The sequence below is a fragment of the Canis lupus genome, chromosome 16 (assembly GCF_048164855.1).
Source record: "Canis lupus baileyi chromosome 16, mCanLup2.hap1, whole genome shotgun sequence".
In the NCBI taxonomy this organism is placed as follows: Eukaryota; Metazoa; Chordata; class Mammalia; order Carnivora; family Canidae; genus Canis; species Canis lupus.
Window position 1 is genome coordinate 17,100,584 of NC_132853.1, and position 22,409 is coordinate 17,122,992.

At 35.2% G+C, this 22,409-nt stretch overlaps 1 protein-coding gene across 8 annotated transcripts in view; it reads right to left on the reverse strand.

The window, feature by feature from the left end:
- EFCAB5 (EF-hand calcium binding domain 5) overlaps positions 1-22,409 on the reverse strand; it is a 177,895-nt gene that overhangs the window by 105,963 nt on the left and 49,523 nt on the right. For 7 of the 8 annotated variants that reach the window (XM_072779181.1, XM_072779183.1, XM_072779188.1 and 4 more), the window contains 2 exons: positions 20,857-21,433; positions 1,327-1,483 (listed from right to left, as the gene is read on the reverse strand). In XM_072779181.1, the coding sequence (XP_072635282.1) occupies positions 1,327-1,483; positions 20,857-21,433 (734 nt within the window). The remainder of the gene's footprint in view (positions 1-1,326; positions 1,484-20,856; positions 21,434-22,409) is intronic. The other variant, XM_072779189.1, reaches the window with a different exon arrangement.

Consider the following 22,409-nt stretch of genomic DNA (forward strand, 5'->3'; position numbering starts at 1 on the left):
ACAGAATTGTTTGATCACACTAAAAATCCTCTGTGTTCTGCTTATTCATTTCTCCTTCTGCCTTCACTCCTGGAAACCATTGATCTAAACTGTCTCCAAAGTTTTACTTTTTTCCAGAATGTCATAAAGTTGAAAACATAGAATATGTATTCTTTTCAGATTGACCTCTTTCACTTAATAATACATATTTTTTTTCATGGCTTGATAGCTCATTTATTTTATTTTTTATTTTATTATTATTTTTTAGTTCATTTATTTTTAGTGCTAAATAATTTCCATTGTTTGGATGTGCCACAGTTTATTTATCCATTCAACCACTGAAGGAAGTCTTGGTTGTTTCCAAATTTTGGCAATTATGAATAAAGCTGCTATAAATATCCACATGCAGGTTTCTGTGTGGACATGTCTTCAACTCCTTTAGGTAAATATCAATAAGCATGATAGCTGGATCATATAATAAGAGAATGTTTGGTTTTATTTTATTTTTTTTGAATGTTTGGTTTTACAAGAAATTATAAACTGTCGTTCAAAGTGATTTTGCATTATCACCAACAATTCCCATCAGTTGCTGTGCATCTTTGTCAGCATTTGGTGTTGTCAAAGTTCTAGATCTTGACCATTCTGATAGGTGTGTAGTGGTATCTCATTGTTTTAATTTGCATTTCCTTGATGACAAGTGTGGAGCATATGCTTATTTGCCATCTATACATCTTTGGTGAAGTGTCTGTTTCGGGTCTTTTGCCCATTTTCTAAATTAGTTGTTTGTTATCTTATTGTTGAGTTTTTTATATATTTTGGATAATGGTTCTTTATCAGAACTATCTCTTTTGCAAATATTTTCTCCTAGTCTGTGGCTTGTCTTCCTTGGTCTGTTTTTAATAATTCACTTTGAATTGAAAATATGCTTGGCTTTGTATATAACCAATAAATGTTCTCACATCTACCTATACCTAAGAGAAAATGTTCAGCTGCTAGAGTACAGTTGTTTCTTGAAGCTAAAAGACACATACTCTTTGTCTACAGAAGTAATTAGTCACACATCTACAAAAAAACAAAGAAACAAATCAAAGTGACATCTATCTATACTGAAGAGTTTGGGAACCTCAGCCAGAGTCAATATCTTAGAAATCTAGCTAGATTTTTTTTTTTTTCAAATGCTCAAGAGAAAATTGAAGAAATTGACTCTTATGGACCAGACAGGTCAAGAATCAGCTTACTCAGCAAGACTGAAAATTTAGAGGTAGGCTTCTAGCACTCTACTCAAAATTACAGCAATCATTCTCTTATCACCCACCCCTTACACTGCACAATATCATCCTTTCTTACCACAACCATAGGAATTGTTCCTTTGGGGTCTAGAATCCATTCACTGAATTGCTCCTGCAGAGCCTGCTTCCGTGTTTTGGTCACCCTGACTTTGACTTCTTTTATGAATTGTCTTTGTTCTCGTTTCTGTTTAATACTCTCCTTCATCTTGGTTACTCTAAAGGATATTGAAATAAAAGACATACTGAGTTAAGACCGATTCAGATTGTTCAAATGGCAGAAAAGAACAATTCAGAGCCTCATTTAAACTTTGTTCCTATCTTAAAAAATAAATAAAAGGGGTGCCTGTTTGGCTCATTTAGTTAAGCTTCCAATTCTTGATTTTGGCTCAAGTGGTGATCTCAGGGTCATGAGATTGGGCAGGCACGGGGCTCCATGCTCAGTGAGGAATCTGCTTGAGATTCTCTCTCCCTCATCCTCTTCCCCTCCCACTCGCTTGTGCTCTCTCTCTCAAATAAATAAATAAATCTTAAAAATAAAATAAAAAGTAAAAAAAATAAACTTTGCTCCTGTCTTTACTCCATGAGATCTTCCTTGATTTAGGCCTGAGGTGACCCTTCCTCCCCGCAGCACTTAGGTGACCCTTCCTCTCCGCAGCACTTGAATTTGGTTTAATCATATGCTACCTTCTAGTATTTTTTGACTTTTTATAAGAGGTGCGCCTTATCATACTCAACAAAATACCATACATAAGAAGTATTAAAAATAGCCCCAGAAGCTGCCACATATACCTAAAAGCAAAGCTGAATGCACTAAGGCCTTAGGATGAAGGGGCTCTCTCTTCTCTGGACCCAAAAATCATCTGGAAAGATTCTAATTCTAAGTCTAGAGTGGAAGCCTAGAAGCTGCATTCATAACAAGCATCTTAGGTAATTGTGATGTCTTGGACCAAACTTTGATTTCTGTCTAGGAATATATATTACCAATTTCCTTTAAACATCTAGAGTCAAATATTTTGACAGCCTCTAAGCATAACAGTTATCCTTATATTCAGATAGAGCTTTATCACCCAAGTTGGGAATGGGGAAAGTGTCGTGATTTTTTTTTAAATTTTTATTTATTTATGATAGTCACACCCACAGAGAGAGAGAGAGAGAGAGAGGCAGAGACATAGGCAGAGGGAGAAGCAGGCTCCATGCACTGGGAGCCCGACGTGGGACTCGATCCCGAGTCTCCAGGATCACGCCCTGGGCCAAAGGCAGGCGCCACCGCTGCGCCACCCAGGGATCCCCCGAAAGTGTCATGATTTTAATTGTTCCCATATTCATCATCCCTATTAAGACTTTAAAACCCTCAAACTGGTTTTGACTGAAACACCAAAATGACTCAGAATAATCAAAATAGCTGCTGGTTTCAAATACAATTTGTTTGAGCCAGGTCTTCATCTTTTAAAGAAAAAAGACTAATGTGACCTGACAGATTTGGAAATGCAAAAGAATTTTTATTTAGGACTAGTAAATTGAATACCTCTAATAATCCAAAAGAATCAATCAAAATCTGTCATTTCTTTATTATGCCCATATAATGCCTTCAAAATTCTCAAGGTAAATAGGCCTTCAAAAATAAACTTAGAAGCTTGAAAATAAAAATAGGCAAGTGGCTTAATAGTGCAGAAAGACCTGTTTTTGAGCTGCTGGAAGATTAATTAGTATTTTAAAGGAAGTGCTAAGCTCCTCTGATGCAAATGCTAAGCAGCCAAACCTCTACCACTTATCTCAGTTCTGCAGTCCCTTCTCTGCTGGCTCTCCTGTTCTTTCACCATTCTTCCTTCTCTCTCTTCTCTCTCTCCTTCTTTCCCCTCTTCCCTCTCACTATAAGCCATTTTCCCCACTTCTATCTTCATTCTTGAATGATTTTCTAATCTTTATCTGTATCTTTCTTCCAGCCTTTTCTCATTATTCATTCAAACACTCACTCACTAAATCAATCATTTATTCATTCATTATGCAAACATTTATTGGGTATCTACTATGGATTCTGCCATCATAAAGCTTAGGGTCCAATGCAGAACAAGATAAGTAAATAATATTGCATAATAAGTACTGGGTATCTCCAAATTCTCCTGTGTACCAATCACTGAAATACAAAAATGGATTAGCAAAACGGGGTTTCTGTCATGTTTCCATCTGCCTAAAATACTTTCCTCCTCTCTTTGTTTCACTAAATCCTCTACGCCCGTCCTTTAGGACTCTGCTCAGACATCATTTCCTCCCTCTTCTTAATAAAGAAACAAAACCTAGTTTGTATTTCAGGGCCACTGTACATGAGACTCCAAATATAATCCAAATGGATTTTAAATTGATTTTGTAACTCATTCAGGGAATGAGTAAAATTTTTCTTCTGTGGTCTGCATTATCTCATGAGGATATATATCTACATCAATCAACAGAACTTTATAGCATCCAAAACTCTTAACTTTGCATAGTGTAGGGTAGACATAACCTACAAGCAGGTTCTAAGTATAAATCTACATTTAAAATGTGATAAAGTACAAAAATGGTCACTAATTTTTCCCATTCCTGTGTACATGTCCATTTGCAGGCAACATGATGTTGCAGCTTCTCTCATTTAAGAGGTAGAATCTATTTCTGCATCTTTTGTGTCTGGCTGTGACCAAGTGACTTGCTTTGGCTAATGGGCCATTAGCAAACATGATGCAAACAGAAAGTTGAAAAATGTTATCAGTTATATCATGACAAAACTGGAAAAAATGAAAAGAAGAAGAAAAATGTTTGAACATTGGGGCTAGCCCCTTTTAATTGAACTTAGAAGCCCTTCCACCTTCACCTTGGAAATGGACCTACACTAGCCTGCTGGATAATGATCCTGTTACGTCCATTACTTTTGTAAACAGCCAACATCTTACTGTAATGTATGAATGAGTCCAATTGATAAGATGTGTAGCAGAGATGAGCCACAAGCCCAGCCCAACATTATCAACCCACAAAATCACAAGCAAATAAATTATTATTGATTTAGGCCATCAAGTTTTGAGGCATTTTGTTATGTAGCAAAAGCTAAATAAGAAAAGTTTCCCTGGGGTGCATGGGTAGCTCAGCGGTTAAGTGTTTGCCTTCAGCTCAGGGTGTGATCCTGGAGTCCTGGGATCGAGTTCTACATTAGGCTCCCTGCATGGAGCCTGCTTCTCCCTCTGTGTCTCTGCCTCACTCTCTATCTCTGTGTCTCTCATGAATAAATAAATAAAATCTTTTTTTAAAAAAAGTTTCCCCATCTTAACAAGAGTTTTGGGATGTTTTAAAGAAAAGCACAGTATAAACCTATCGAATTAAAAAATAGAAGAGCACTGGGTGGCTCAGTCGGTAAGCATATGAATCTGGATTTTGGCTCAGGTATGTGAGATCTTGATCTCAGGGTTGTGAGATCAAGCCTCATGTTGGGCTCTATGCTGGGCACAGAGCCTGCTTAAGATTCTCTCTTCTCCCTGCCCCTCACCTCTCTAAAAAAATACAAGTAAAAATGTTCCTTATCCTAATTATGACAATCCAAATTCTATCTATTCATTCAAGCAGTACAAGGAACATCTTCCTCTTACAGCAGCCTTTGCCTATATTGTATTAAAACTGAATATTGTATTTCATCAAAATGAGTTCTAGCCAGCTTATGTGGAGAACTGACCATAAACTTTGAGTGACCTTAGTATACCACTACTGGGCCTAACTGAAGACTCTTTTTGGACTGCTGAACAATGGGACTTGTTATAATCAATCATGTACAAACTTATGGATTCATTCTATTCATACAGTGTGGTAGTTGTTGTAAGTTGTTATAAGTATAAACATTATAAAATCTCCCTTCCTAACACTTTTTAAAAACACCTAAAATTTCCTCCTCTGCAAACTAGTCAGTGAATTCTTCACTACTGTATGTTACCTTGCCTGGCAAGTTAATAAATTCAGTTTTTGTTTGTTTTTAAGTTCCAGTGATCTCAGTTTCAGAAAGCTAAATTAGAATTGCCATTCCTGGAGGATGTCCCTATTATTTATGTGATGAGTATTCCTATAAAAATCCACATATGACGTGCCTATTTAATTATAGTACTTACTTATTTTGTAAGTACTTATTTTACAAAATATTTTGTATTTTCAAAGTACATCTTATTACAAAATGAGGTTCCTGATGAAAAATGTAATGACTTAAGAAAAATCTAAGTTAATGGTTAATCAATGATATTTGAACAGATGAATAATTAGGCCTATTTAGAATTTTATGAAATGATGAAAAACATTTATCATAGCTTCCCCACTAAATACTGATAATTAATTCCAAAGATTTCAAAATTAAATACTCAATTACCCTAAAGTAAGATATATTTTATAATAATCATATGTATCTAAAGGCAAAAACAAAAAAGTAAAACACACACGCACAAAAAAACTTTCATCATGAAAGCAAAAACAGGATTAGAATAAGTTAATTCATTTAACAGATACCTATTGAGCATTACTTACACAGCACAACACTAGATACTGGAGATGTGAGGATTAATATGACCAACAATTCCTGCTTACATTATAGGAGGGAAAAAAAGCATTACAATTTTGATCAATGCAGTAAAGGAGAAACACAGGATGCAATGAGAGAACATATAAGGGAATATTTCACAGTGAAGCAGTATGTGACTAAACTGGAAAGGATTGGCAGGATAAAATAAACAGAAAGGAGAAGAATGATACAAAGGAAATGGCATACAACAAGACCCTGAGGTGGAAAGAAGCATAATATATTCAAAGAACTGAAAGTAATCCTATGTGCCTGGAGAGTAGAATGTGAGAAGAGAGGCAGCAGTGAACTAAGTTAGGGAACAGGAAGGTCATACAAGGAAACTTTTATAGACCTAGTTAGGAATTTTAGTCTTTTTCCTAAGAGTAAATGGAGACCATCGAAAGCTTCCATATTGAGGAAAAACATGTTAAGATTAACCTTTTTTTTTTTTTAATACTCTATGTAGAAAAGCCAAAAAACCCACCCCAAGATTGCTAGAACTGATACAGGAATTCAACAAAGTTGCAGAAAATAAAATCAGTGCACAGAATCTGTTGCATTTCTGTACACCAATAATGAAGCAACAGAAAGAGAAATGAAGATATGAACCCCATTTACAATTGCACCAAAATCCTTAAGATACCTAGGAATAAACCTAACCAAAGAGGTAAAAAGATCTCTACTCTGAAAACTATAGAACATTTATGAATGAAATTGAAGAAGACACAAAGAAACAGAAAAACTCTCCATATTCATGGATTGAGAGAACAAATATTGTTAAAATATCTATACTACCCAAAGCAATCTATACATTCAATGCAATCCCTATCAAAATAACACCAGCATTTTTAAAGAGCTGGAACACACAATCCTAACATTTATATGAAAGCAGCAAAGAACCCCAATAGCCAAAGGAATATTGAAAAAGAAAACCAAAGCTAGAGGCATCGCAATTCACAAGCTGTATTACAAAGCTGTAATCATCAAGATAGTATGGTACTGGCACAAAAACACACACATGGATCAAATGGAACAGGATAGAGAATCCAGAAATGGACCCTCAATTATATGGTCAACTAATCTTTGACAAAGTGGGAAAGAATATCCAATAGAAAAAAAGATAAGTCTCTTCAACAAATGGTATTGGGAAAACTAGACAGCCACACACAGAAGAATGAAACTGGACCACCTCCTTACACCATATGCAAAAATAAATTCAAAATGGATAAAAGACCTAAATGTGAGACAGGAATCTACCAAAATCCTAGAGGAGAACACAGGTAGCAATCTCTTTGACTTTAACTGCAGCAACTTCTTACTAGACATGTCTCTGGAGGTAAGAGAAACAAAAGCAAAAATGAATTATTAGGACTCTGCAAGATAAAAAGCTTGGGAAAGCTTCCACAGCAAAGGGAACAGTTAACAAAACTAAAAGGCAAACTACCGAATGGGAGAAGATATTTGCCAATGACACATTGGAAAAAGGGCTAGTATCCAAAATCTATAAAGAACTTATCAAACTCAACATCCAAAGAATAAAAAATCCAGTTAAGAAATGGGCAGAAGATTAACTTCTAAAAAAATCACTTCAGTTACAAGTAAAGAATAGATTATGAGAGAACAAGAGTGGGTGTAAATGTACTAACTAGGAAACTTGCAATAGTGCAGGTGAGACTTGATAATAGATTAGACTAAGGTAACAGCAACAAGGAAGATCAGAAATGAGAATATTTGAGAGAAGGACATAAAATCAACAGGACTTAATGATTGATAAGAAGTGTGTAGTGAGGAAGCAGAAGGTGTCAAGGGTCATCCCTTGGATTTGAGCTTGAAAATCTTGAAGCAAAACCAAGCAAGACAATGACTTTTGACACTAAAGTGCTTGTGAAACATCCCAGTACAGATATTGAATAAATAGTTGCACATTTAGTTGAGTCTAAAGCTCAAAAAAGACATTTGGGCTAGAGATTTCTCTAAGCAACTTGAAGGTAACTGAAGTTATGTGTTGGAATGAGAACACTCAAGGATGATTTGGAGTAATTGGAGAGCCATGACTCAAGGAATCTTAATATTTAAAGATCAGATGGCAGAGAAGGAGCCAGTACAGGATGCTAAGAAGGATTAAAAAGAGGTAGAAGGAAAACAAGAATGATACCATGGAAGGGAAAGGAAAGACTCTCAAAGAAGATGGTCAACATCCTTGAATATTCATAAGAGGCCAAGTAAGCTGTGGATTGCAAAACATGGAGAACATTGTGATCTCAGTAAGTGACATTTATTGAAGAGGGCCTCGAATGAAGGCCAGGTATAACAGATTGAGAAATGTGTTGGAAGTGGAGAAAACATATTTGGACAACTGCTTTGATAAACTTACCTATGTTTTAGTTATATTTCTTCAACTCGAGTGTGTAAGTTCCTCATGGCAAGAATCAAATTTAAAATTTTTTCCCTATAAGGTATGGCTCAACATTGAGCACTTGGCAAATACTGATAAACTGAGTGAAGACTCTTCAGTAAATCTAAGTTATTAATTTATCTAAGAAATAACAAATATTATCATGCCAATACTATCGTGCTCAGTGTTGGAAACATAGATATAATAGAAAAATAGTACTTGTCTTCAAAGAGATTATGGGGAGGTAAATCAACAATTACATTACAATGTGCTAACGATTAACACAAGACTACAGGTGTTTCAGGAATATAAAGAAAGAGTACCTAACCAAAGCAGATGTGACAGAAGGTATGCCAACCCCAGATACTTGGGTTGATTCTTTTTAAATTTATTATTTCTTTATTAGAGAGAGAGAGGGCTAGAGCAATTGTGGGGGGTTGGGGGCGCGTCAGAGAAAGTCCTAAGCAGACTCCTCACTGAGTGCAGAGCCCAATGTCACAATCCTGAGATCAGGACGTGAGCCAAAACCAAGGGTTCAACCTTCAACAGACTGCACCAACCAGGTGCCCAGGTACTTGGGTTGATTCTTGAAGCACAAGAAAAAATTGTTTAGTAAGAGAAAAGAAGGGAATAATGTTCTAGACAGAGGAAGTTGACACTCTGGATTAGAGGAGAGGGCATCTGGCTAGTGGTTTTGATTAGCTGATATGTAAGAGATAATAAAATTGATGTCCATAAATAATGCAGCCTATCTAGCCCAGATGAACGAAGTCAGGGCTTGGTGGGTGGTCTGAGTTCAATATCACTATGTGCTGGGTACCTCAGATCTAGTGCCTGCAAGTTTTGAAGCTGGCCTTGATGGTGAAAATTTCTATCTCCAAAATGAGGTAATTGAGTTCCAATTGAACCACCTTCCTGGAAGAATATGAACAAGGCAGAGGGCATTTCTCACTGAATATTTACCACTGGAGTCCTGGAAAGCATCTGTTTTGATGGTTCAGGACTGAAGTAGGGCAGAAGATATATAAACCAATGCAATAGCACATAAGATCTTCAGTCTATTCTCTTCTATAAACAGAAAAAAAATCCTGTTTTTTTTTAAGATTTTATTTATTTATTCATGAAAGACACAGAGAGAGAGAGGTAGAGACATACACAGAGGGAGAAGCAGTCTCCCTGTGGGGAGCCTGATGTGGGACTCAATCCCGGGATCATGACCAGAGCCAAAGGCAGACGCTCAACCACTGAGCTACCCAGACATCTCGAAAACTCCTGTTTTCTTATGAGGATATCAGTTACTGGACAGTTTAAAATGAATCGATAGTTTTACCAGGCAAATCCTAGGAATTCCTGGACATCTTGGACAGTCTTACTCTAGGACCACCACATTTTGTCAGGTATTATACCAGATATCCAACCCCCATTGGAGTGAACTTGACTCAGAAACTTCAACTGTCTTTTTAATATTAGGAATGTCCTGTGCCACTGAAGCAGGACAAAAGACTCCTTGAACATCAAGTTGTAGAGTATGCTTGTTTGTATGATATTAGGATAACATCCAAGAAGACCATGACTTCTCAGTCCATAAGTTCTTCAATTTCTAAGTACTTAATAATGGGATATATACATATGCAACAAAATGTGGTTTAGAGATGGCTATGAAACTAGCCCATGTATATACATTATTATTATGTTTCAAGCTGAACAAAAGTAGAACCTGTTTGATGAAGTCCTACCACACACCACTGGGTATAATAGTCATTTGAACACTCTAAAAAAGCATTTTCCTTATCTATCCACTCACTTTTGGCATAACCTGTTTTATTGGATTGATAAACAATGATATTCAATGCAAATTGACAAAATGCTTGATATTAATAATATCACCTGTGGGAGAAGCGCCTATGGGATTTCCTAGTATAATTTGGCTCACTTAAGAGGTAGCAGCTGGTGTGAAGTATGAGCAGACATCTGTCTAGGAAGTCACTGTCTCCTGGCAACTGAAGAAGATCCATATCAAGGATGAAACATTCCCTTACTCTTGCCAAGTCCTAGTGGCTGGTGTATTGTAAGCATAAGTTAGATATTTGGGGTTTTATTTGTTTGTTTTATAGTGAAATATTATATTTAAAGGCTAAAAATAAGAAAGAAGTCATACAAAGTGATAGAACTAAAACTCACCTATTATATCCATGCATGTAAATATATTAAAACCTACCCATTAAAAAAATTCTGGTTGAATTATAAAACAAAGAATATTCTACATTGTATATTCTGTACATTGAGAAAGTACTAAATTAAAATTACTCAGAAAATCTTAAAAGGATGAACAACAACAACAAAAAAGGGTGAACAGGGATGCCTAGGTGACTCAGAGGTTGAACGGCTGCCTTCAGCCTAGGGCGTGATCCTGGAGTCCTGGGATTGAGTCCCACATCGGGCTCCCTGCATGGAGCCTGCTTCTCTCTCTGCCTCTCTCTGTCTGTGTGTCTCTCATGAATAAGACATAAAATCTTAAAAAAAAAAAAAAAAAAAGGATGAACAAAGATATTCTATGAAAATACACATTAAAGAAAGTAGGGTTGCAAAATTAACATCAGATGAGATTAAATTCTGAAAAACAATGACAAAGATACTTTACTTTTTAAAGTACTTTACTTTTTTACTTATACTTTTTTTTATAAAAAGTGCTAATATACAATGAAGGCTTTATAATATGCCCAACTTATATGTACAATGTGATCAAAATTGTTGAAAGTTGCAAGTGAGGATGGGGGTGGGGGTTGTTTTTTTGGAACACAAAAAGCAAGCACTTTGAAGTAAATCAACAAACCCCTTGTAGATACTACATTCTAATAGAAACACACAATGAATGTTGTCACATAGTTTGCATAAGTTCTTTAAACACTGTATATTAGTTAACTCACAGGGAATTATCAAGTAAAAAAATTTTAATTATTAAATAATATAAAGGCCTGTGTCTCTTTCTTTCCCTTTTAGTTTTTACTTGGCTTGTGTATCTCTGGGTGGCTCAACGGTTTAGCACCTGCCTTCGGCCCAAGGCGTGATCCTGGAGTCCTGGGATCGAGTTCCTCATCAGGCTCCCTGCATGGAGTCTGCTTCTCCCTCTGCTTGTGTCTCTGCCTCTCTCTCTCTCTCTGTGTCTCTCATGAATAAATAAATACAATCATAAAAAAAAATAAAGATCAAATACAGGGGCACTTGGTTGGTTCAGTCAGTTAAGCGACTGCCTTTGGCTCAGGTCATGATCCCAGGGTCCTAGGATTGAGTCCTGCATGAAGCCCCACATAGGGCTCTCTGCTCTGAGGGGAGTCTGCTTCTCCCTTTCCCTCTGTCCCTCCCCCTGATTCATGCTCATTTTCTCTTATTGTCTCTATCTCAAATAAATAAAATCTTTTTTTTAAAGAGCAAATACTTTTCATTATTATTATTTTGTTGTTTTTTGTTTTTTAAATAGATTTTATTTATTTATTCATGAGAGACACAGAGAGAGAGAGGCAGAGACACAGGCAGAGGGAGAAGCAGGCTCCATGCAGGGAGCCTGACGTTGAGACTCAATCCCGAGTCTCCAGGATCACGCTCTGGGCTGAAGTCAGCGCTAAACTGCTAAGCCACCTAGGCTGCCCTACTTTTCATTATTAATTCACAATAAGGCAATTGTGACTTATAAAATATGCATTTCCAAGCACATGAGGAATCAAGAGTCAGAGGGAAAAGATATTGAAAGAAAAAATGTTAAAAGAAAAAATATGAAGAAAAGCAAAATGATGCCAACTTAACCTCATCAGTTTTGCAAAATTACATGTAAGAATTAAAATCCACTTTAATTCTTTATCTGTCAGTCAGAAACTCTGAGGAAAAGCAAAAAAAGGTATACTGCATGCATAAGACTTAGAAACAACAGTTATATTTATTTTTCAGACAAGTGATTACCACTATAAAAATTGTCCAAAATCAATAGGAATGTCTTGTCTGTTGTTCTTAGACATCAAACAAAAACAAATCCCTTTTTATCCAGGGAAATATATAGATGAAAATTTTTTTTTGATCAGGTTGAGGCAAATGGATACTTTAACATCATTACTAGAGTATAAAGTCCTGACAAACTAAACAAAATTGTATTCATCATCATTTTTCTTTAATATAAATAAGAAAAATTCTCACTCCTAATATAAATAGACTTCTCTAAAACTATCTAATGGATTAAAGATGACACAAACAATAACATAGCTCAGAGAGTTTAAAAGCAAGACTGTTTTAGTTAAGATTATTGGGTATCCAAGCTTTTTTTTGGGGGGGGGTATCCAAGCTTTAAGTCAATAGATATGTGCTGTTGTAAAGTATCCCTACGATTTCTGAATATTCTACAGATGCTTAACACAGTCATATATTGATATATAGATCTTGAATTTTTGCCAGAAAGAGATAAAGCCCAAATCCTGACAATCTAGGCAAACAAAGCATCTTTGATTTCTTTTTTATTTATTTATTTATTTATTTATTTATTTATTTATTTATTTGCATCTTTGATTTCTTTAACTCTTGCATGAAATTCCTACAACAGCATTGTTCCAATAGAAAGTAGGGCTCTGGGGCACCTGGTCAGCAAGAGCATGTGACTCTTGAACCTGGGGTCATGAGTTTGAGTCTCACATGGGGTGTAGAGATTACTTAAAGAAAATTTTCTTAATAAAAAAAAATAGAAACTGAGCTCTTAATCAAGCTTCAAATGACCCTAAATATTCAAACCCCTAATTCAAGAAGCTTCAGTGAAACAAACTAACCCTCTTGTATCATGTCATTTGTTGGCAATGAGACCTAGACCAGAGTCCTAGTGTGTTCATTACTATTCTTATTATAAGTATTGACAAATGCCTAGTTTTATGTACTGATTGAGATTTCCATATTTCTAACAGGAGGAAGTGTTTGTCAATACGTCAATATATTGATTTATAGCCTTGACATCAGTTCCTAAATTTTAAGTATTTCTTATGGCAGTAAATCTAAATACACATCTAATTTATTGCTCTGCAAGAACAGATGGTGAACAGAAATGTTCTTTAAGCTATTAATTAAATTTGACACTGCTCCCTGCTGCTGTTGGAACTTTTCACTAGTACTAAACTCCCTTAATTTGGTTTCTCTACATAATTGGCTTTGCAAAAAAATTTTTAGTGTGCATTATAACCTCCTCTGGAACTTATTCTCAATACATTCCTAAAGGTTCTGATTCAAAAGGTCTAAGGAAGAAGCTAGGAATCTGCACATTTAACCAAGAATCCAGATAATCCCGATGCGATTTGTAGGTAACCATACTCTGAGAAAGGCTATTTTAGCTGAAAATTGAAATTCCATGTCCACATATAAAAGAAAACAAGAGTTCTGTATATATCTCTTACTTTATTCTAGAAGTATATATGTACTTAATTTCAAAAGAATTATTATTCTAAAGCTCCTGATTAGTTGCTTACCCTATAGGAAGAACACTAAAAGAGATCACAAAGAATTTTAGGTTCTTTTATAAATTTTAGTATAAGTATTCATGCCAGAAGATATTAGAAGGAAAGTATGAAAGATTTAGGAAGAGAAGAAGACATCCAAAGTGTCTTATTTGTTTCATTTTGTTTTGTTTTGTTTTTAAAGATCTGGAAAAGACCTAGATGTTATCTAGGCCTAGGACCCAAATCTGGCCTACTACCTGGTATTGAACCACTCAATAGTTAAGATTGGCTGTTACATTTTAAAATAGTTTTTTAAAATCAAAACAAGAATAATAGTTTGTGGCAAGGTGGAAAATCTATGAAACTCACATTTTAGTATTCATAAAATTTTATTAGAACACAGCCATGCTTATTCATTTACATATTTTATATAATTACTTTGGTACTACAATAGCAAAATCGAGTAGTTGTGACTCAATTTTCCAGGCAAAAACCCTTTAATTTTTATGTAATCAAATTTAGCAATATTTTCATAATTTTTATGGTTAAAAAGGCTTTTCTATGGTAATAAAGGAACTTAATCTCTGGTTTCTTCTAGTTGTTGTGTGGTTTCATTTGTCACATACACATACTTAGAAGGATATGTTCTATGGACAAAAAAAATCTGCAAATAAAGCTAAAACAATATTTAGTAGTTCTTTTGTTGGGATTGTTGGTATTATTACTTTGAAGCTATTGAAACTATTTAATGTAAATTGTAGGATAAGACAAATAATCCTATTCATGTTGTTAGGAGCCAAGATTTTTAGAAAAAATATAAATATAATTCAAAATCAAGGAGTCAGGTAAAAAACCTGAAACATTATATTTGATACAAAATTATCAATATTTACTCATTATTTTTAAAAATTTTTTTTTAATTTTTTTTTTTTTTTTTTTATGATAGTCACAGAGAGAGAGAGAGAGAGAGAGGCAGAGACACAGGCAGAGGGAGAAGCAGGCTCCATGCACCGGGAGCCTGATGTGGGATTCGATCCCCGGTCTCCAGGATCGCGCCCTGGGCCAAAGGCAGGCGCCAAACCACCGCGCCACCCAGGGATCCCTACTCATTATTTTTAAAAATTATATTTGTGAGTCCTGAAAGAGCCTAGAAGCAATGATAATACAATATTTATGAGCATTGCTAGCTCCCAGATGAATGATTGCTATTAAAAGTGACAAAGAATCCTTTTAAAAAGTGCACAAAGCTTTCAAAGACTAAAGGAGTAATGTTGGAAGAATATAGGAGCCAAAGTTGGATCAAGCTGAGGATCAAAAGAAAAGGTAAATATAATGACTTAAAATACATTGAATATATATTAAAATCAATGTGTCTACAATGATACTCAAAAGGAACGCTTCTCCCAAAAGGGAAAGAAAACCTTTCATTTGTTGCCCCTCCAGGTGACTACTGATAGACAGATACAGAGACATAAAGAAACATAGATATATATAATATTTTGAAAATTTGTGATTAAAAAGAAAGAATTAAACATTTGTTTTGTCTTATTAGTGGGAAGCATATTTCAATGTAACCAAATACATAGCAACCAAGTGTGATTTATTTCAGGGTTTCCAATAGCTCAAAATTAGGAAATCTATTAATAAAATTCATCAACAGGTCTAGGCTGAAAATCAAATGATCATCTCCATAAGTGTTGAACAAACATTTGACAAAATTAACAATCATTTTTGAGCTTTAAAAATTGGCTCAGTTGGTTAAGCATCTGATTACTCATTTCAGCTCAGGTCATGATCTCGGGGTCATGAGACTGAGCCCCATATGCAGGTGGGGGAGCACAGCACCTGCTTGTCCTCCCTTTGCTTCTCCCCCCACTTGTGTGTGCTCTCTTTCAAAAAAATAAAATCTTTTTAAAAAATCACTCTATAAAGGATCTAGAAAAAAGTTCAAAACACAAACTCAGTAAAAGGAAAGAAATAATAAAGATTTAGAGGGGAAATAAATAATATGGAAACCAAAAAAATCCCCAATAGAACAGTTCTTTTCTCCGCCATGGTAGTGTGTGCAGTTGAGGGTTTCTCATCATGTTTTCTCAAAAGACTTTCAGGATCAAGTGATTCCTGGCCAAGAAACAAAGACAGAATTGTCCTATTTCCCAGTGGGTTCAAATGAAAACTGGTAATAAAATCAGGTACCATTTCAAGAGGAGACACTGGAGAAGAATCAAATTGGATCTGTAATGACAGCACATGGGATGGCACATATATTTATGCTGCATGGAGGTCATGTGCTTGTATCCTGTCACTCTGTAAACATCACTGCTACCTGAACAATAGACATGTTTTATCACGGAAGTGATTTTACTCTCTTACTATGCTTCTGCACCAGTAAGTTGGTTCGGTAATAAATACATGCAATAAGGAACTCTTTAAAAAAAAAAAGATTTTATTTATTTATTCACGACAGACACAGAGAGAAAGAGAGAGGCAAAGAGAGAAGCAGGCTCCATGCAGGAGCCTGACGTGGGACTGGATCCCGGGCCTCCAGGATCACACCCCGGGCTGAAGGTGGCGCTAAACCGCTGGGCCACCTGGGCTGCCTGATACAAACAATTCTAACAGAATATTATGAAAACCTATTTCCCAATAAATTGGACAACTTAGAAAAAATGGGTAAACTCCTGGAAACATACAACCTACCAAAACTAACAAAAGGAGAAATAGAAAATTTGAACAGACTAATCACCAGCAATGAAATTGAATCAACAATCAAAAAACTTCCAAAACACAAAAGTCCAGGACAAGATGGCTTCAAGGGTGAATTCTATCAAACATTTTTAAAAAGTTAAAGATATCCAATGGGAAAAGGACTATCTCTTCAACAAACAGTATTGGGAAAAATGGACAGCAACCTGCAAAGAATGAAATTGGACCACTTTCTTACACTATGCACAAAAATAAACTAAAAATGGAAGAAAGATAAATATGAGACCTGAAGCCATAAAAATCCTAGAAGAAAGCACAGGCTACAGCAGCTTCTTTCTAGATATATCTCCTGAAGTAAGGAAAACAGGAGAAAAAAATACACTATTCGGGCTACATCAAAATAAAAAGCTTTTGCACAGTGAAGGAAATAATCAACAAAACTAAAAGGCAATCCACAGAATAGGAGAAGATGTTTGCAAATGACACATACAACAAAGGGTTAGTATCCAAAATATGTAAAGAACTAATACAATTCAAGACCCAAAACCCAAATATTCCAATTAAAAAATAGAAGACATAAACAGACATTTCTCTAAAGAAGACATCCAGATGGTCGACACATGAAAAGATGAACACCATCCATCATCATCATCATCATCATCACGGAAATGCAAATCAAAATTACAATGAGATACAACCTCCCACCTGTCAGAATGGCTAAAATCAACAACACAAGAAACAATGAGTGTTGGCAAGGATGCAAGAAAAGGGAACCTTGTGCACTGTTGGTGAGAATTAAAACTGGTGCAGCTACTATGGAAAACAGTATGGAGCTCCCTCAAACTGTTAAAAATAGAACTACCTTATGATCCAGCAGTCCACTACTGGATCAAAACAAAACAAAACAAAAACATATTTTATATTATATATATTATAATATTACAATGCTTATTTCACTTAGCATTATACTCTAGCTCCACCCATGTTGTTGCAAATAGTAAGATTTCATCCTTTCTGATGGCAGAGTAATATAGATAGATAGATAGATAGATAGATAGATAGATAGATAGAGAGAATAATGCTAAGTGAAATAAGTCCACCAGAGAAAGACAAATACAATATGGTTTCACTCATATGTGAAATTTAAGAAACAAAACAAATGAGCAAAGGAAAAAAAAAGAGAAAGAGAAAGAGAGACAAACCAAGAATCAGACTCTTAATTATAGGGAACAAACTGATGGCTACCAGAGGAGAGGTAGGTGTGGGGGTAGAGAAAATAGGAGATGAGGATTAAAGAGTACATTTACTATGATGAAATAAAATTAAGTTAAATTAAAAAGTCATTTTATAATATAGAAATTAGGCACATTTTTCCTTTCTTTCCTTTTTTTTTTTTAAGAGTTGGAGGAAGGATAGAGGGAAAGGGAGAGAATCTTAAGCAGACTCCATGCTCATCATGGAGCCTGAAGCTAAGCTCCATCCCAGGACCCTGAGACCCTAAGATCATGATTTGCACCCAAATCAAGAGTTGGACACTTAACTAACTGAGCCACCCAGACACCCTGCACATTTTTTCTAATGTAATAAAATATATCTTTTTCAGATCCAAATGAAGTAGAGTTATGGCATTAATATATAGTTTTAAAAACTGTTCATGATGAGGCAGTAATACAAGAATCATCCCTACTAAAGTCATAAACAAGGATGCCCATGTCATCACTATATTTAACATTCTATTGGAAGTAATAGGTAATGTAACTATGTAAGAGGAAGATATTACAAGCATAAAAATTGAAAACAAAGAAGGAAAATTTCTATTTTTGCAGATATTGTTGCCTCGCTAGAAAAATCCAAAAAAACAATGAAAATTTTTGTATAAGCAGAGGTCCCTGGGTGGCTCAGTTGGTAAAGCATCCAACTCTTGGTTTTGGCTCAGGTCATGATCTCTTGGTCGTGGAATCAAGCCCCATATCCAGTGCCATGTTCAGAGTATGCTTCAAATTCTTTCTCCCTCTCCCTCTGCCCCTTCCCACTCGTGTTCTCTCTCTCTCTTCTCTCAAACAAATAAATGAATCTTTTAATAAAAATAAAATTTTTCTATAAATGATGGAATCCAGTCAGGTAGCAGAGTATAAAAAATATACAGAAATTAATACCTTTCATGTATTCAAACTACATATAGATAGAAAATGTAATGAAAGCAGAAAGTCCCATTTACAATGGCAATAAAAAAATAATAAAACAACTAGTAATAAACCTAATAAGAGATGCAAGCTTAAATGAAAAAAACCTTAAGATAACAATGATAGATACAAAATAAGATGAGCAAATGGAAAGACATATGTTTTCAGATAGAAACTTTTGTCATTATTAAAGATGTTGATTTTCCCTAAGTTAATAAATAAATTTAAACAGATTTCAATAAAAAATTCCTATAAGGTTTGTTTTGCTGTTCTTTTTCTTGTTTTCAAGTATATGAATCATTTCTAAAGTTCATACTAAAAAGGAAAAACATGGGGCGCCTGAGTAGCTTAATTGGTTAAGCATCTGCCTTCAGCTCAGGTCATGTTCCTGGGGTCCTGGGATAGAATCCTGTATTGGGCTCCCTGCTCAACATGGAGTCTGCTTCACCCTCTCCCTCTCCCTCTGTGCACACTCTTTCTTTCAAATAAATAAATAAAATCTTAAAAAAGTAAAAACACCAGAATAAAAGAGTAAATAATGAAGACAAGCACAGTCAGATTTATTGAAATACAGATCTTCCTCTACTTATGATAGGGTTAGGTCCCAATAAACCCATTATAAATTGAAAATATCTTAAGTTGAAAATGCACTTAATACACCTAACCTATCCAAATCATAGTTCAGTCAAGCCCACTTTAAATGTGTTCAGAAAAAAATAAATTTATTATTAAAAAAATGTGTTCAGAACACTTATATTAGTTTACAGATGGGCAAAATCGTCTAACAAATGCCTATTTTATTAACTCTTGAATATCTCATATAATTGATTAAATACTGTACTAAATGTGAAAACCAGATGGGTTGTATGGGTACAAAATTGTTTAAATCTATGGGTTGTTTGCCTTTGTGATTGCATGGCTGACTGGGAGCTGTGGCTCACCTCCTACTGCTAAGTATCATGAGAGAGCATCACACCGCATATTGCTAGCCCAGGAAAAGATCAAAATTCAAAATTCTAAGTATGATTTCTACTGAACACATACCACTTTTGCACCAACATAGAATAAAAGAATCATTAAGTGAAACCATTGTAAATCAGGGACTGACTGTATACTTAAAAGTCTCAGTGATTTTTTAGAAAAAGATTTTATTTATTTATGAGAGACACAGAGAGAGGCAGAGACATAGGTAGAGGGAGGAGCAGGGCCCATGCAGGGAGCCTGTTGTGGGGCTTGATCCTGGGACTCCCGGATCATGCCCTGAGCCGAAGGCAGACACTTAACCGCTGAGCCACCCAGGCATCCCACAAGTCTCAGTGACTAAAGCGATGCAGCGTGGTGCGTGAACAGGGAGATAGTCCATGGGATAGGATAGAAAAATGCAGAAGTACACTCTATAATATATAGGAATTTAGTAATAAAGTTTCAAACAGCAGGGCAAAATAGACATTGTTGGGATCAGTATGTAGCTATTTGGAAAAGGAAAAAGTTGAATTCATATCTTAACATCTTACACTAGGATAAATTCCAAATGGATCAATACTTAAAATGGGAATTAAAACAATAAAAACTCCAGAAAGAAAACATGGGAGGATTTTTTTTGATATCTTGAAAATAACAAGGACTCAAAATCCAGAAGTCATAAAATGAAAGTAAATAAATTCAATCACATAGAAATAAAATATCTTCTGCATGACAAAGAGGTAAATGGCAAGTAAAAAAAAGATAAAAGGAAGAAATTTAAAATCTGTATTTGCATTTGCTCCTGTATGTATAAATAAACTGGAAAAATCCACTGAAAATGAAGAACAGTCATTATTTATGTCAGAGGTGGAGTACTGGGTAGATGGAAGATAAGAATGGGACAGAAACTTTTCATTGTATAACTCTATACATTTTGACTTTTGAACCAAATGAATATATTGCCTAACCCAAAAGTTAAATTTTTTATTTTATTTTTATTTTTTTTTCAAAAGTTAAATTTTTTAAACGTCCCTACTCTCATATAGCTTACTTTGTAGTGCAAGGAGACAGATAACCAAATAAATATATACTTTGAATCATTGAGAAAACTAAATCCACGAATTCAAGAAAATTGTTTAATATGCTTCATTAATCTTCATAGCACCTCATAAATAGTGAAGCACATACTAGTAGCTCAATACATACTTCTTGAATAACTACAAAATTATGTATGTCCTATTTGTATGATTATGTTACTGTTTTACTTGCTTTCAATGTAAGAATTTAGATCATTAACTGAAAATACAACAAATTGTACCTGTTGCCAACAGTGTTGGGAACATGTATCTTCAGGTCTTCTGTGACATCCCTCATCACTCTTTGATAACCAGACATTCCTGAATCTTTTATATAATAAGGATTGTTTCTCATTAAGTATTCCCCCAAATGATTATTTGGATTAAACTTGGTTGTAATATCACCTTCTGCCCAAAGCTTCTTCTTTTCCACTTGCATTAACATTTTTTCCACGCCAGGAACTAAGGTAGGTAGAAGTTTGTCCAGCAAATATGCACGACTGTCCAATGTCATGCTTTCAGCATTAAACCACTCTTTGGCCAAATTATCCCTAGGGAGGTTTTTTTCAGCCTTTTTTTCTAGTTCTTTATTCAGGTTATCCTTATCTATTATTTTCTGCTGCATTTTCTGGGCTTTTGCCTCCAATCTTTCAAAAAAATTTTTCTTCCATGGCTGTTCTAGCTTTGAATTCAGCGCAGTTGGATCTAAATTGAAGATCACTTTTGCAGGTTTTCTAACCACAAAATTCTTTGAGACTCTAGTGCTAGAGTCCTTTATTGAACAAACTGAAGTTTTTGACTGCCCTTCCAGGTGTATTTCTGAGGAGGAAGAAAAGTGAAACATAAGAAACATGAGAAGTAGATTTTAATCTATGTTACTTTAGAATATTATTAGAAAAAAAGATTTTTTACATCCATTTACATGGTATATCCAAACATAGCTGAAAATAACACAAAATCAGATAACAGTGACTTTCACCATAAGAACATTAATTGTTGACTTAATCAGAAGTCATTCAACAGCTCACTGCTTTTCATTAAGTACCTAGCCTGTTTCTATTCTTTTTCGTTTTTTGTGCTTGTACCTGAGGATTACAAGGTAGCTATTGCAGCTCCCAGAATCACTTCTTTATGGGAAAAGAGAATTGAGAACAAAAGGGTTTTCTTCTCCTTTTGTGGTTCTGTTTTATTATATAAGAAGAGAATATCCCTGACTTTCTGCTCCAAGATTTTCCTTTATGTTTCCTTGGCCTTATTAAGTTGCATATCTACCCCTAGATTAATAACTGGTAAAGGAAAAAGGGATTATGAATAGTTTTAACTAATCATAATTTATTCCTTCATGCCAGGATTTAGAGCAAGTTCCGGATATCAAGGGATTTCCATATGCTACAAAATTGAGGCTCAGTTAGCAGGCAAAAAAGTGAGGAAATGTCTGCTAAGGAGGCAGTGAAGAGTCTACCATATATATATATATATGGAAATCTAGGTTGCCTGGGTGGCTTAGTTGGTTAAACAACTAACCCTTGGTTACAGCTGGAGTCATGATCTCAGGTTCATGAGATCAAGCCCCATGTTGGGCTCCACTCTCAGTGTAGAGTCTGCTTCAGATTCTCTTTCCCTCTCCCTAGGTCAGGGAGATTGACCCCTCTCCCCACTCATGAACTCTCTTGTTCACTCTCTCTCTCTCAAAGAGAGAGAGAATCTTAAAAAAAAACAAAGGAAATCTGGATAAAATATGCTTATTAATTGTGACAAATGTGCCACTTTAATACAAGGTATTAATAATAGGTAT